Genomic DNA, 16,191 nt, shown 5'->3' on the forward strand with positions numbered 1-16,191 from the left:
AAATGTCTATCTTAAACATCTAACATGGAGCAGGTGGCTATGGAGAAAATGAATAGAATACATCAGCAGTGAGGTGGTAATTTAAGCTCGCCCTGCACTGAAACCAAAGATGAGTTCTGTACCACAATATGGCTATCAAAGGCTTCACCATTAAAGGCATATACCAGCCATCGTTCTCAAATATGTATATCTGTTTGCTTGTGCATATTGTAAGCATTCATGCAAATCAAACATGGTGGCACTCCACAAAAAACATCTGTTACTTCAGCAACAGGTTTAGATTTTAGACCCAGTGAAAGAAATTGCTTTCTTTTCTTTGTAAAGCAGAAATGTCAGAATTCTCATTCAATTTTAATAGAAATCTCACACGTTATTAACAGAGGACATTTGCAACAATAGGGCAAGTACTTCTCACATATACCAGTAGAGAGCAGACTCTTGTCTCTGTATTGCAAATGTATTGCATATGAGATCTCACTGTGCAAAGTAAAAATGCTTCACTACAAGGTCTGATCAGGTACATAATGTTAAAATGACGATCTACAATCTCACAAAGCATTGCATCACGACGCGTTGTGAGCCTGTAGATCTGCTATTTTCACAATTTAAAAAAACATTTACCTTTAATGACATGCCCAAAACAGGGACACCAGGAGGATGAAAGTTGTTTTAAAAGATGCTGATATAAGTATACTGGAAATGCCAGGATGTTGAACTATATTATTCCTCTGATTATACAAAATGGTCCATGAAATACAGGTACAGAAATGCATCCTCATTTAGAATAAAGCTCCTTTGGGTATTCAAATCATGAAAACCCTCTGTGGGTCACAAATATATCTAAACAATCTTTTCAACGTCAAACATATCTGTGACCTAACCCAAAAGGTAATTACCGTGTTTTGCAAACGCAGCCCTATTTCTGATAGCATCTTTTGACTTTAAAGATGTCTAATATTTAGTAATTGCTTTGATCAAATTACGAGCAAACCCAGCTAAACGACAGTAAGATCCTGTTCATTTCTGAAACCGCAGATACAGTACCTGAACTGAAAACCAACTGAGAATATTGTGAAGCTATTTTAGCACTCCACCAAGTTGGGTGGGTGGTTCACAGTGGGCCGGACTCAGCATGACAGCAGTGATTATAGCTTTCGGAGCACCAGTGTTCCTATAAGACAGCTAGATAGCATGACCCTCCCTTTGGCTGGTGTTTTAGACAATCTCAATTCAGAGTTGAACTCTGAAAGCCAAAAGTATTTGCAAGAACCTAATGTTCCACCTCAGTTGTTAGCTCATGGGTATGGGTTCAGGGAAAGGCTACCATCTTTATTAATGAGACAAGGTGTGAAAGAGTGAGACATAGCACACGTAAACCTGCACATTTCAGGCAGGCAATCACATCAGGGAGTCGAATGCCTCTACTAAGAATCAGTGTACAGTACTGGAGAGAATATTTGTGTACTCCCTCTCAATAGGCTGAGGAAAAGTGTCCGCCTCAACAGCAACAACAATCCTACAATGACAGGGGCCTAATCACTGAACACAAACCATGGTACTCGTCATAGCTGTACCAGTTCATGGGAGACACGTGTCAGACCAAACACGGCACACCCACTTGTGGATGAAAGAACAACAAACAAAGAATACGAGCGGTTGAGTGAAGCCTCCGGAGAGGAGGCATAGAACAATACTTCATGAGGAAGAAAAGTGGTCAAATAACGCAAGCATAAATGGTAGCAAAAGTTATTGGGAGAAAAGATGGACCCTGTGAAAGCAAGATTTCTCCTTCGTCATTTTTATGGTGCCCTCTGGTTATTACTTTGACATGTTAGCTAATAATAGATAGCGCTATATTGGCTCAAAGATCACAAGGTGTTGATGTGGAAAATGTGTTTTTCCACTAAGACTGCCTCTGTTTTGAGTCTCCTCTCTTTGTCTCCTCCAAGAATGTTCAATTAGTAACATTTGCTTTGGGTATGTCTGTGACATCTACTGGATCAAGTCACATCAAATCAAATTGCAGTCATGATGTGAATGACTATGACCTTCATATTGTATTAAATAAATGTGGCAGGAGAAACTTCTTAAGGACGCTGACAAATTGGCTGGACATTTTGCCACAGTAAACTGCACCCTCGGCTTGACACGTCCCTTTGAATCCCTCCACTGACTGAGGTTCAGAAACAGATTCAGAGCTTTATTGATTACTATGGAAGAAGTCTAGTGACACAATGAATCAACATTTTAGGGAAGATTATCAGGCTTGAATCACAGGAAACAAATGAGCCAAACCCAGCAGCAAAGAACATAGAGGGCAGTAACACAGAGTGGTGGTGGTCTTGTGTGTGTGGAAAGTCATATTTGATCTCTTATGACAATATTAACAGCATTTTAACTTTTCACCAAAACTAGATTGACATGGTTTAAACTAGCATGCCACATTTGGGCCAGAGTGGAATGAATGCTATCAATTTAAGCTTAACTTTCCTTTTTGTAAGATAAGCTTTAATGTTTTCAGGGGAACCTGCTAGCCCTGAAATTATGGGTGGGGCACGGGTCAATTGCATACTGTAGCTCCAAAAACAAAGCACTCCAGCTAGATAGATTATACTGGAGATGCTTGGAAATAGATGGATTACACTGATCAATATGCCAGGGCTGTTCTCTCCTCTCGTAAGTGCTGAAAGTAATCCAGTGTGACTTACAATATTGGCCAGTGGGAAGGCTTCTAGCTCTATCCAACAGTAAGTGGAACGCAACATGACCTATGCCCAATAACTGTTTGCAAACAGTACACCATGCAATGCTATGGTTTGGTAAGAGACCAGCAACAATTTTAGGATTAGGGCTGGGTAATGCATCAATATTATATCGATATTGTGATGCAGAGATGCTCATAGGCCTGCGTCCTGCGTCTCTGACGCACCATATTGAAAAAGGACGCATTCATGGCACCGTGGTTGCGTCCATGGGACGCACTACAATTTAGTCCCCCCAGGAATCCGCGATTCCGCGATCGCGGAAATTACCGTGGATTTGAAGGCCATCCGTGGATTTCAAAGCCGTCCGCGGATTACAAGGCATAGTGCAGAAAACAAGAAAAATCTCGGTAAAACACCGCCGTATGGAGAAGTATTCTCTCTCTGTCTCAGGGCAGTGCGAGCTGCTGCAAGAGGGAGAGAAAGTGAGAGTGCTGCGCAACTTACAGCCCAACTTCAGAGCAAGTTAACGATGGCTCGTTGACCCCAATTTGACCACTAGGCAATCAACACTGAACAGCACTCATTAATGGCAGCTGTGATTCTTGTGTCTTTCCGTGCAGCCAGATATCAAATAATTCCCTGTAGAGCAGGGGTCTTCAGTGTTTTCAGGCCAAGGACCCCCTAGTTGAGAGAGAGATGAAGCAGGGACCCCCTCTATATTGTATAAAATTGTGTTTCAGATAAACTTTTGCTGCTCTTTTTTCCCTTTACACACCTATAACTCCAAAAATAGCCGATCTACAAGCTCACAAGTGTGAGCTTGTAGATCTGCTATTTTTGGCTAAAGTTCTCCTCAGAAAAGGGATGCTAGGATTCAAGTGGTTAATGTAAAAAAAAAATCAAGTACTACAAGTACTAGTTGTCGGATTTGGAATTGTGTACTTTTCTTTCAGATACATGTTCTACATGAATATAACCATATAAGATGAAACACGAGTTAAACGCTGTGCATTTTTGTGGGACCCATAAAATGTCCCTGGGACCCATCTAAAAGACCACCCTTGCATCCCAGGACCCATTACATTGAAAACCTAGCAACATCACTGGTGATGGCATACAAAGTGTTGCCTTTTCCTGGTTTTAATCACTTCACCCTCATTTTATTCTTTCAAAAATTGTCAGAAATTGTCAAAAATAGCGAATAGCTGATGAACGTGCGACGTGTTGTGAACTTGTACATCTGCTATTTTTTGTTCTTTTTTACTATAAAAGGTCCAGGACATTCAGGCTGATACAGAACTTTCAATGAAACACTCTTTTTCTTCTAGCCTTTTGTAGAATAAAGAAACTTTGAAACTGGAAGATTAGATATTAGGCTTCATAAATGTCTTATGTTTTTGTTCTTATCTCACCATCATCTTTTTTTTGCACTCTTTAAGTACACAGCTTACTTACATTTATATATTATATTATATTTATACTATATTATTGCCCCAATAGGCTGTGCTGCTCCTTAACGGTTTCTTTGCATGTGTGCAGTATGTCAACAAGCCTGTTCTGTGTCACTTGAAAGTTGATTTTAAGGTGCTGGATGAACTGGGCACTGCTTAGCTTTAATACATGCTTTGCTGCATTCAAGGAGCTTCCATTGTTGTTATTTTTTAATTGTTTTGGGCCAATTTGGAAGCCCTACCCCCACGGGTTGTTGTGGTTAATTATTATTAGAGGCAGACTTCACTAGAAAGGCCATGGGGTCACCAAAATCAATAGGATCCGTCCATCCTGCAATTAGATTTAGAAAAATTTGGGTTAAGGGTGGGTGCTAGCTCATCCCTCCCTCTGCGAGCATGCAGGTGCACTGCACATTCCAGACAGTAGTTTCCAGACACATATACCTATACACAACTGATGCAAAAAAATGTACCCTTTAAGACTGAGAGAAGCATCTGTGTCATTTTTAGATTTGCGCTAAAAAGCACTATTTTACACTTTAGGCTATTCAAAAATAGCAGATATACAAGCTCATAGCACGGCACCGAGTGCCGCGCTATGACCTTGTAGATCTGCTATTTTTGAAAAATCGTGAATTTGATTTTTGCAAATATATATTTTTTAAAGCGAACATTTTTACCTCAAATCTTTGCTTCATGGGGGTTCCTGGAACAAAATATTTTGAGATGGGGGTCCACGGCCAAATACATATCATTTTGGGGGTCCTTGACATGAAAAAGTTTGAGCGCCACTGACATAGTAACATAGGTTAGGATTTAGAAGACATTTTGTAGAATCTACCTCAGGTCTCAATGGGTTAAATGAAATCAAATAAATCTCCAAAAGGTAAACAGCTTGAGTCAACAACATCTGACCTATCACTGAAATTAAGGACATGGAACTCACCAAGACACGGTCTCCAATTCGAAGGTCTTTATCCCCGCCTTTCTTAACTGAACCACTGTCGGACATGTTGGAACCCGACTCATTTCCTGTTTTCATTCCGGTGTTGAGCAGGCCCTCTCTGAGTGGCATCACCACCCGCTGGCCGGTGGATGCACTGCCGTTCCCATGATGGCTCTGGCCCATCTGCGAATCAGTGGATTGGCTGTCGCTCCCCTCGCCCATCATTTGTCGGGTAAGCTTCGAGGGGCGCGTGAAGATGCCCTGGAGGGGCTGGCACTCAAAGTAGCGTACCCCGCCCACTGAACCATCGTTTTTGCCAACTAGGTCATTCAGTACGACACCCGCCCACTGTCCCGGAGCAAACTGGGTCTCTCCCAGGTAGGCAATGACTCCTGGTTTGACGCCGTTGACCCAGACGTTTTCGCCCACTGTGTAGTCCCCCAAAACATCATCACCGACTTCAGAGAGCTTAGTTGGCGTGGTGGCCTTCAGCGGAGAGTCTGAGGAGACAGAGAACAACACAACATGCATGGTTACAATGATATCGAACAGTAAGGGACTGCAACTTAAGTGCCTAAACAAAAGGAACACAAAAGTTGAATAATAATACTGGTGAAGAAACAGGATTAAAATGTCAACCTCTAATACAGGTTAAATAGCCAAAATGTCATAGCAATGAAATTAAGCACATGTGCTGTATGTATGCAACTGAAATAAAATGTATTCACATTCCATCTGATGAAGTTTCACATTCAAAATTAATTTAATTAGACCACACCTGTGTAAAGCATCCTAATCCCAAGTGTTGCCGAATGTCCCTTGAAACTATCCAGTATCCACCCAACTTCACCACGTCACGGTGCACACCCAGCACAACAACAGTGTTGCTTTTGCAACAGCACAAGTTTATGTGAGATTAGGCATTACTCTCATTCCTAAATGGGTCAGAGAGCTGCAGCCTCCGATGTGCTATGATTAACCCTGGTATTGCCTGATGGATACTTAGTTGTGTGCTGGCTGCTGGTGTCCCGTGGAAAAACAAAACAATCGGCCGGATCTCAGGACTGCAGCATGTACTGTACCACCAACAGCAGTCAATCTGCTGCACTGTGTGTGTGTGTGTGTGTGTGTGTGTGTGTGTGTGTGTGTGTGTGTGTGTGTGTGTGTGTGTGTGTGTGTGTGTGTGTGTGTGTGTGTGTGTGTGTGCATGTATTTGAGTGTGTCTGTAAGTCTGTGTGTGTGTGCGTGTGCGTGCGTGCGTGCGTAAACATGTGTGTACAAACATAGCTGGTGCCACTGTGACACCCTGAGAATGGGCCTTGGGGCCCCAATGTCTGCACTCTATGCCCCAATTGCTCCCATATGTTGTTATGTCAGACTCATTGGCATAAATGCTAATGTATACCAACTAGAACAAATAAGATATTTTAAAGGGGGTTTTAGCTTGAGAATACAGCTTTTATGTGTTCAGGTACATACTGTCTACAGTGCATATTTGGGAATGGTATGCTGGTCATTTCCTGTTGTTGATGTTTTGAATAAACAACCATGCATCAAACAAGTGTGCAACCAGGCCCTAAAGGCGTGTGTTTTATAGTAATGTGGATACATTTACAAGCTTTAAGCTCACGCTAGTTTTGTTTTTGCCGGACCTGGACAGCCCATTTACGTCCTGTGGCAGAGACCACGAAACAAGACCATGAAAAGACCACATATTTGACTTACATTTGATCCATGCTTCAAATTGTTTTTAATTGCTTCTATGACTTCCTTCAAATAACTTAGGATTTGGTATAACCCGGCCTTAACTCAAAGAAGAACTCAAGTTTCATTTGACTGCAATTAATTCCACTTATTGGTTGCAGCTATTGGTTGTAATGTCATCACTGAAACCTTCATATGGCAGGTTATTTTCAGGCCTTGTGACTATCAAAATATTGCACGACAATACAGCTTTAAAAGTGTACTAGCTGCTTCTTGGTTTGTCTTACTGATTTTATTAGATTTTTCTGTATTTAGTTATACTACATTTTAAGTAGTAATATCCTGGCTTCTGCTTACCTACTATATATTGCTTGTATTTATTCGGTTTTCATCTTTGCTCAAATAATAGAAATAGTGGATGTTGTACACAAGCACTGTGCTTGTGTACAACTATGCATTTGTGCGTTTGAATGCACGTCTGTGTGTTTATGTTTATATATTTGACAACGCTGAGGAAGACCGATTAGGTAGAAAGGCGTCCGTCGCTCTGTCTGGGTGAAACGACGAAATTAACTGAATGCTGGCTGTTTACAGATTTGACACTCAATGACAGCATACTGTATCTGACACCGCTGGCCCAAGGAGTACATTCTGAACCACCAATAGAAAAAAAACACGATCTTGGTCAGCAAAAAAAGAAAAAAAAGCGCACTGGCTAAAAACTTGAGCTAACCCAATGCGGAGTGAGTGGTTGCTGGGGCAACAGAGGAGCAGTGGTAAAAGGATCCTTGGCAAGAGGAAGAGGGCTGAGAACACAGCCCTCACTTTCACTATTGTGTGCTAGCCACCTCCCACCGTCCTCTGAATTCCACTATTCACCAGTTCTGCACAATGACTCCTCCACAGCTCTGCACGGCCTCCTCCCTCCCTCCTCCCCCCCAAACCCCCCCCCCCCCCCCGTCCCCCCCCCGTCCCCCCCCGTCCGCCTTGCTACTCTAGTTACACCCGCCACCCCGCTTGTCTGTATGCTTTTCTGATCCTTTCTGATCGTTTCTGTGTCTCTCCTTTGCCGTGACGTTATGCATCTCCTCCCCTGTCTTTTCAAAAGTGTGTGTGTGTGTGCGCGCGTGCGAACATGCGTGTGTGTTAGGGCTGTGAATCGTCTGCTATCTCACGGTTCTCGATTCGATTCTTGGGGTCACGATTCGATTAAAAATCAGTTTAATCCAAATTATTATATTGTTTTCATCTTGACTTTAACAACCAAGTGTAGCCTAGTTATTTCTGACAGCTCAAACTAAAATATATAATACCAGAGAGGTTCGTATAAAAAATCTTGGCTTTGATGGACTCTTAGATTAGGTGTAGTTCTATTTGATGCAGAAACACAACATAATTGCCTTGATATAAGTAACATTAACGAGTGTCAACGAGTGTCAGCTGGACAGTGACACACACCTCAGCTGTGCTGAACTGAAAGTGACTGGAGTTAGTTTAAAAAAGCCCTTGAATATGACTGAAGACATGATAATGTTTACTGTGATTATGGTAAGCTTACATTTCATTTTGATTTTTGGAAATTTTGAATCGATTTTGAATCGTTGATAATAAGAATCACGATTCTAACATGAATCGATTTTTTCTAACACCCCTAGTGTGTGTGTGGCTAACACTGGTGCCTGTACATGGCTGACACTTGAACCGTCACCAGTACAGAGGGAAATAACAGACCTAAAATGGACTTAATTTATATGCAGTAGCATCTTTCTAGTCCATTCAATGTGCTTTACAATGTAATTCACCATCACATTCACTGGAACAGATACACCGTTACAGGGGTCAACAATGCAAGGCACCAACCTGCTCTTTGGGAGCAGTTAGGGGTTCAGTCTCTTGCTCAAGGACAGTTAAGACACGCAGCCAGGAGCCGAGCCGGGGATCAAATCGGGAACCTCCCGGCTCCCAGAATGGCGCCCCAACTCCTGAGCCACTACGGCTCAATCAAGCTAATTATTTTATTTTTGATTTGTTTTTTTATTGTCCAATGTAATGCAGACCTTTTGGCAAGAAGTAATATAATAATGCAACTTAGAAAAAAACATAAAACATAGTTTTGTTTACAATATTGCTTAAAAAATGAACAATAAATGTCAATGTGAGGCTACTTAACCACTTAAACCCAATATACTTTGTTGACCGGCATCCACTAGGGGTCTGTACAATACATTGCCCCCTCCCTTTTTTTCCCTCTGCACCAAATAATGTTGTCGAATGTTCACCTAAGGCATACCCAGAATGGCGCTCGGTGTCACAGTGCTAAAGTGCCTGACCACCACCGCGGAGGTTGTGAGTTCGAATCCACCGTGGTGCATCCGGCTTTGTCGAGCATCTACACGTGTTCGGGGGAGGGAAGCCAGGCAGTGACAAAAATAATTGTCACTGTACGTAATCCTAAGGGCTCGGGCAGCGTGTTGGGCGGGAGGAGTAGGACGAAGGCTCTACGTCCTCCCGGTGGAGTCTCCTCACTGGCAGGTGAGTCAATAGGATACGACAGCAGTGACAACACAGCAAGTGTGTGGGGAAGAATCAATTGGCATAACGACTAAATTGGGGAGAAAAGGGGGTTTTCCTTTTAAAGGACATGCCCAGGGGCACCCGCTGGCCTAGTGGTCCAGGCGCAAACCACATACAGTAGATTGGTAAACCAGTCTTACGACGTGTCGCGGGTTCGACTCCCGATCGCGGTGGCCTTTGCTGTGTGTCAACCTCCCCATCTCTCTCCCCATTTCCTGTCAGCCTACTTTCCTCTCAAATAAAGGCAGGAAAAAAAACATGCCCAAAATAGGGATGCTAGTGTTCAAGTGGGCTTTGTGTTTTAATATATTCAAATGTTATTTCATAATGTGTTTATTTTTGCTGTCTTCATTTTGGCGTCTTGATGTTTTAATACTTAATGTTTTTGTAGAGCACTTTGAATATAGCCTTGTTGTTGAATTGCGCAATACAAATAAACTTGCCTTGCCTAAGGACAAGTTGCGATCTAATGGCTATTTATCAGTCAAAGAAATAATAAAAAAGGTCTCCAGAAACAAACTGGGCATTTCAATGCAAAATATGGGAGTACAGCATGCTCTCAAGTGAGGTCTAGGTGTCAGAGATAAGAGTGGGGAAATATTTCATTCTTGCATACTTTACATACTTACCTAGCTACAGCTATGTAAGTTATCACTAGATCTTACGTGACTTAGTAAAAAACTATGCTCAATATGTATTCTATTTAATTCACAGGTGTTACCGAGGCTGTGGCAGACAAGCATAGTTTCTTGAAATTATTCGGTGGGTAAACATTGTTCAATGTTGTCTGTCATATTTAGAGAAGCAAGACTGAGAAATCAGTGCTAAGATATTATTACCAAGACAAGGTAGCCTAGCCAAGACAAGACAAAGAGAGCTGACCCTTTTTAAACCTGGTCCCTGGTGAGGAACAGTCACTGCTGTGTAGATATTGTGGCTATGATATCTTTGCAAAAAAAAAACACATCTACTTCACCTCCACAGTATGGAAGTCTCTATTTTTATAACTGGGAAAGACTGCGCCAATTTCTCCATACCCTTACAATACACAGTGCCTGTCACCGTCCTTCACATGGATGAAATGTCATGTTTGTAAGTATGAAAAACTCCAAGCCCCTGGTGCACAGCATTATGTGTATGTAAAACCCTATATTAACCCAATAAGACCTGGAATGCACCTGAGTTTGATTTGAGCTGAAAAGCATTATTTTACACTTTGGCTATTCAAAAATAGCAGATATACAAACTCATAGCGCGGCACCGAGTGCCGCGCTATGAGCTTGTAGATCTGCTATTTTTGAAAAATCGTGAAAATGCGTGCAAATCTTTGAATATATATTGTTTTAAAGCGAATATTTTTAACTTTAATCTTTGCTTCTGGGGGTCCCTGGAACAAAATATTTTGAGATGGGGGTCAGCGACCAAATACATATAAGTTTGGGGGTCCTTGACATGAAAATGTTTGAGCACCACTGATATAGAAACATACGTTTTTTCAGAAAACTGTTGGGATTTAGAAGACATTTGTAGAATCGGCTTCAGGTCTTAATGGGTTCAGTAGGTGTTAATTCCAGTCCTAGTCAGTGGCAGAGGGAGAAAGGTTCGGCCCTCTTCTGAAAACCCTTGTCTCTACTTGTGTCTAACGACATTTGAGTTCCACCGTAACAACTTGTGACTGTTATGCTTCACAGTGGGAATGAGCCTCTCTGTGATGTTCTAACTCATGACACAGGGCACTTTACAGCCAACTTTACGCTCTGTTAAGAGTAAGTCAGCTTTCAACACAGTTGCCCTTTAACCACTTTTAATCTGGCGTCCCTATTTTGGGCAGGTCCGCATGCAGAGATTTTCAAAACATTTCAAGAAATAGAAGAAATAGATTGCTAACATTTTCAAAATAGTTCACAATTTTTCTAATGTTTTCACATTTTTTTCAAATTTTTTTGATAGGACTTACTAAGTGGTTAAACCACACTACCAGATCAGGTGATGGAATGGGGTAGAAAGCAGTGGTCTGTTCTACCGTAGAAAATCTTCGTAGCCAAGCGTAGCCATCCAAAAAACGTCAGAGAAAGCGTATCTGATACGCAAGAGGAGGGGCTGGGGGCAAGCAAGAATGTAAACTTCAGTTCAAATAGCCTTGTTCATGTGATAACGTGGCGTCTGAGGTGAAGGCTTATGTGTGACTATTGTCTTGAGGTGATAATGACCGTTGGCCGCTGGAGTTTTGAAGTGATTCACACATTAACTACTTAACAATAGAGCGGTTATTTCATTCGACGACCACACACACGTGTACATCCACGTATGTGCGCGTGCACCTGCCGTGCGTGTGCGGGAGGGAATAATTATAGTATGCCCTCCGGAAAAAAACTAGAACACTGGTAGAAAGGTACAGTACAAGGCCAGGTAAGTGTCAGGGCAGGAGGGTGACCAGACTTCCCAGTTTGGCCGGCATTGTCCCGGTTTCGCGCTGGGTGTCCTGAGTCCCGACAAATATCTCTAAAACACATCCTGTTTTTTTCAACATTCACAACGAAAATGTCCCGGTTTTCGCCAGAATTAAAATAATATAGTTGTTTTCAGTGGTTTCATAAACGTTTATCGTGTTCTTTTCATGTTAACATGCTCACCTAACCAATCAGAAAACATGAACAAATGCACTGCGTGTCTGAATTCTACGCTGAGGCTGATGTTTGCCTGTATGCTGCACCTACATGGTGCGTACACATGTGCGTGTGCATTCATGTGCATGAATAGCTGCGCGCGTGCACGACGAACGTGCACATTTATTTACGTTTTTTTGGGGGGCTTTTTTTAATGCCTTTGTTTAGAGAGGGATAGGAAAGTAGGCTGACAGGAAATAGGGAGAGAGGTGGGGGGGGTGACACGCAGCAAAGGTCGTCGGGATCGGGAGTCGAACCCGCGGCACGCTGTCAGGCTGGCATTGCAGCCGAGGGTGCCTGGACCGCCACGCTACGACCCAGGCCCACTCTTATGGTTTCTAGGACACATCTCCCTTAAACTGTAACTCCCTCATTCCTTGTGTGAGAAATTCAAGAATGGAAAGTTGCCAGTCACTGAGAGTGAGAGAATTACAATGAATGCATTATTGAGGCAATTTTTGTTTGGTAACTAAAGTGAAAAAAAAGCACTACATGAGATAAAACATTTAGTAAATAAACAAGTCAAACAAGTGTTAAAGAACCTAAAAAATAGACCTCTAAAATAACAAAGTGGAGGAATTCATAGCTGACAGAAGCTAGCCCCTTTCTGAACATGTTTCACCCCAACTCTAAAGTTGAAAATGAAACCATCTTCATCACGACACATACTAGCCTAGATACCTATTATATCAATAAAGATGTATACAATGTTATCCACATGTTCTTCATATTTGACTAACAACCATATTCCAAACTATTCACTCACTGAATGCTAAAATGAACACACTTGAACACAATTCAACATTTCTGTCAAGAGCAAACAAGGGTTTCAAGCCAGATTCAGTCAAATACTAACCCCTTTGCAACCTGCATTACAAATTAATACTCTGCAATCAAATCATTATGAATACTGTAACATTTACAACAAATTAAGCACAATTCTCTGTTATAACAGCTGCTTTTTATGACTGTTACACAGTGTCCCCCTCCTTCCTTCCTGCTCACTAAATTCCTCAGTTAACTCGAACCATGTCATAGCCCTGCTCCCTTTGATAAGTACTTCCCATGAAGACTAATCACTATATTGTCCTATCTTCAAGGGGTAGGCTAAATGCTGATTATTTTAATGTGAAGCACATTGAGTTTACTTTATATAAATTGTGCTATACAAACACAATTGAGTGTACTTCAATATTCTTGGGTATGCTTAGTTGAAAGTTGAGGATATGTGTAGTTTGGCTGTCTTTTTAGACTCAACAAAAAATAATAAACATGTTTTTGTCCATGTATTGTTCCATTCCTATAAGCGATAAGACAAAGTAATATAATAATGCTAGCCTTTTTCAGAAAAGTCTGCCTGAGGCAGTAAAATTTGAGCAAAACAGTCTTATGAACACATTCTCTTAAAGTCAAATAACCACATAACCATAAAAGTCCACAAATGTTAAATGCTCAAAGGCATCTCCACTTAAGAGATGGAAGCATGACTAACTATGTGTATGAGTAAGTTTTCCTTTCCCATCAGTTCAAGGAGGGTGAGAGAGAAGTAACTTACTGTCTTTAGTGACAACAGGGCCGGAAGTTCCTCCAGCTGAGGTTCTTCCCACAGGGCTGGAATGTTTTGGCCCCCGGCCAGGGATCTTCAGTCCACTGGACTTGAGCATATTCATTCTATAGTGGTTGGGGAGCTGGCCCAGGGGCTGAGAACTTCTTCCCAGCTGTGGAAGGCTTGCGGATCAGGCACTAGATGTGGGAATGATGGCTCTCTCCTTCCATGTTTATCTGTAGGGAACGATAATGAGAGAAACAAATATGTAGGAATAAAGCTCATGGTGCTGCATGTTGGTTCACTGGAAAGGCTACCGTACATGGAACAGAGAAGTATCAATGGTAACACTTGTGAAGGAAGTAACATTACACAACAGTGTTATGTCAATATGGCTGCCATGAAAAAGTTAAATTCTATCTAGGAGACATCGGTGTAACAGCGAGCATATTAGAAGTACTGGCGTGGAGTTTTATTTGAAGATATTACACTAACACCTTTGTGTTGGGCATTTAAATATGCAGTAGCCTGGAGGTAGGAGGAGCAAGCTTGTGAACAGATTGCATGTTTGAACTCCTGAACTCAGGCTTGGCATTGGAAGGTGGTTCTCAAAGTGGGGTCCGGGGACCCCCAGGGATCCTTGAGGGGGTTCCAGGGGGTCCCCAGATAAATGATGGATAGTTAGGGAACAAATGTACCCTTAAGTGGCTGAACTCTGAGAGTTATGGTGGTCCGTGGTCTAATGCGGGTGTTTCAAAGTGGGGTCCGGGGACCCCCAGGGCCCTATATGCCTCAGCTATTTAAAAAAAACCTTGACATTCTTTTGAAAGTGTTTGAATATTTGTGTCTTTTTTAACACCACAAATCTTGTATGGGGGTCCTTGGCAACAAAATATTTTCAGATGGGGGTCCGCAGCCAAATACATATCAATTTAGGGGTCCTTGGCATGAAAAAGTTTGAGAACTACTGGCATAGGGGATGTGAATGAGCTTTACCACCCAAAGCAGGAAATCATACATCATACTGCAAGTGTAATATGGTCTACCTCAGTACCAAAAGTGACATGTCTCTATTGATGTCGGTGGTTTCATCATCATGTGTTCACAACAATATGACTAGGCCCTACCACTATAATACTAACAATAACAATAACATTCAAGCCACCGCTTCATACAGACACTTTCTTGGGCTATCTTAAATAATGGCTAAGACGATTGGTAGAAATAAATTGAAGCCTGTGTTCCTTTTCCCCCCTCACTGTATTTTGGTCACATTTTGACAGATCAGTGTATGCCTGTAATATAGACATAACAGGCCTGTGTGTCCAGTTGGACCTTGGCCTACAAATAAAAGCAATTTCATTTAAGGCCATTGACTAAATGATGTTCGAAGTCTCACAAATCACAACATTACACAATTTAGACATAAAAGGCACATAACACGCAGAATGTAACATCATACCAGCATCCTCATCCTCCTACAGTTTGTCTGCAATGGTTACCCACATTTCTTCCACATCAACAACCATAAACAAAAAAATCTCATCTGGAGCAAATCAGTCCCATTAGACATAATCAAAATGATATCAAACACAAGTGTGGGAGTGCTAGCTACTGTCTTTTCAAATAGGCTAATGCTTATAGGCTAAATGACAAACAGTTTGTCAGTTGGAACCTCTAAATTTCACAGAAATAAGATTTCTAACGGGTTTGTGTGAGAATAATGCGCACCTCAACAACAGATCTAAGACAACGCCAGATTGATCCATTGTTGTAGCAGCTACTGCGGCAACGTGGTCTAATAGACTGCCCTTCACATCCACCCTGAGACACACCGATCACATCACAAATCATAAGCATAAATAATAAGATACTCACCTTCCTTTGCGAAATCTAAAGAGCCAAGAGGGTGATCGAGAACCGGGGAAACTTTCAATTTGTCTTTGCAGGGAATGGAACGCTTTTTTAGGAGGAGGGTTGCCACTCCCTGGGCTGGGATGCAAATATGGATGCTGAGCAGATACTGAAAGGGAGAGTGTGTGTGGATCAGTGGAGTGGATGATGCGACCCGCACTACTGTCTGTCTGTCAGCGGCTCAACGGGCAGCTACCGGCTCATCTGGGTGATGGGAGGATGATGATGAGGAGGAGGATGCTTTCTAAAAGGACAATAATGTCTAGATCCCTAATCTATGACTGTTACATGACCAGTAAACAACGCTACATCTATTAGGTCCAGCAGGCGCAGCATCAGCAACACTACGGCGAACTTTACATTCGGGGGTGTCTTTAATAAATAAAAAAAGGGTACCAGCGACCGTGTAGCAGGCGAGGATTCCTAAAATAATGTCTGATCTTGTCGTTGTTTGTTTGTATAAACGTTATATATACGCATAGGGTTGGTTAGCCTTGTTGTAGCCTCCCTGTGTGACTCAACCCACTGTATTGGCTGCTAGACCGAACAAAGAGCTGTGAGGAAGTGACTGGACCCTCCTGGGGAAAAGATGAGAACACACACACACACACACACACACACACACACACACACACACACACACACACACACACACAGAGGCCGGTTGCATTGCATGCGTGGCGTG

The 16,191-nt window shown here is 42.1% G+C and overlaps 1 protein-coding gene across 1 annotated transcript in view; it reads right to left on the reverse strand.

Moving 5' to 3' along the window:
- clip2 (CAP-GLY domain containing linker protein 2) overlaps nucleotides 1–15,962 on the reverse strand; it is a 41,586-nt gene extending 25,624 nt beyond the window's left edge. The window contains exons 1-3 of the mRNA XM_084074718.1: nucleotides 15,471–15,962; nucleotides 13,602–13,828; nucleotides 5,103–5,602 (exon numbers count right to left, since the gene is read on the reverse strand). Of these exons, the coding sequence (XP_083930844.1) occupies nucleotides 5,103–5,602; nucleotides 13,602–13,716 (615 nt within the window). The 5' untranslated portion in view covers nucleotides 13,717–13,828; nucleotides 15,471–15,962. The remainder of the gene's footprint in view (nucleotides 1–5,102; nucleotides 5,603–13,601; nucleotides 13,829–15,470) is intronic.
- Between the last annotated feature and the right edge of the window lie 229 nt (nucleotides 15,963–16,191).

The sequence above is a fragment of the Gymnoscopelus microlampas genome, assembly GCF_963454915.1.
Source record: "Gymnoscopelus microlampas genome assembly, chromosome: 12".
Lineage (NCBI taxonomy): Eukaryota > Metazoa > Chordata > Actinopteri > Myctophiformes > Myctophidae > Gymnoscopelus > Gymnoscopelus microlampas.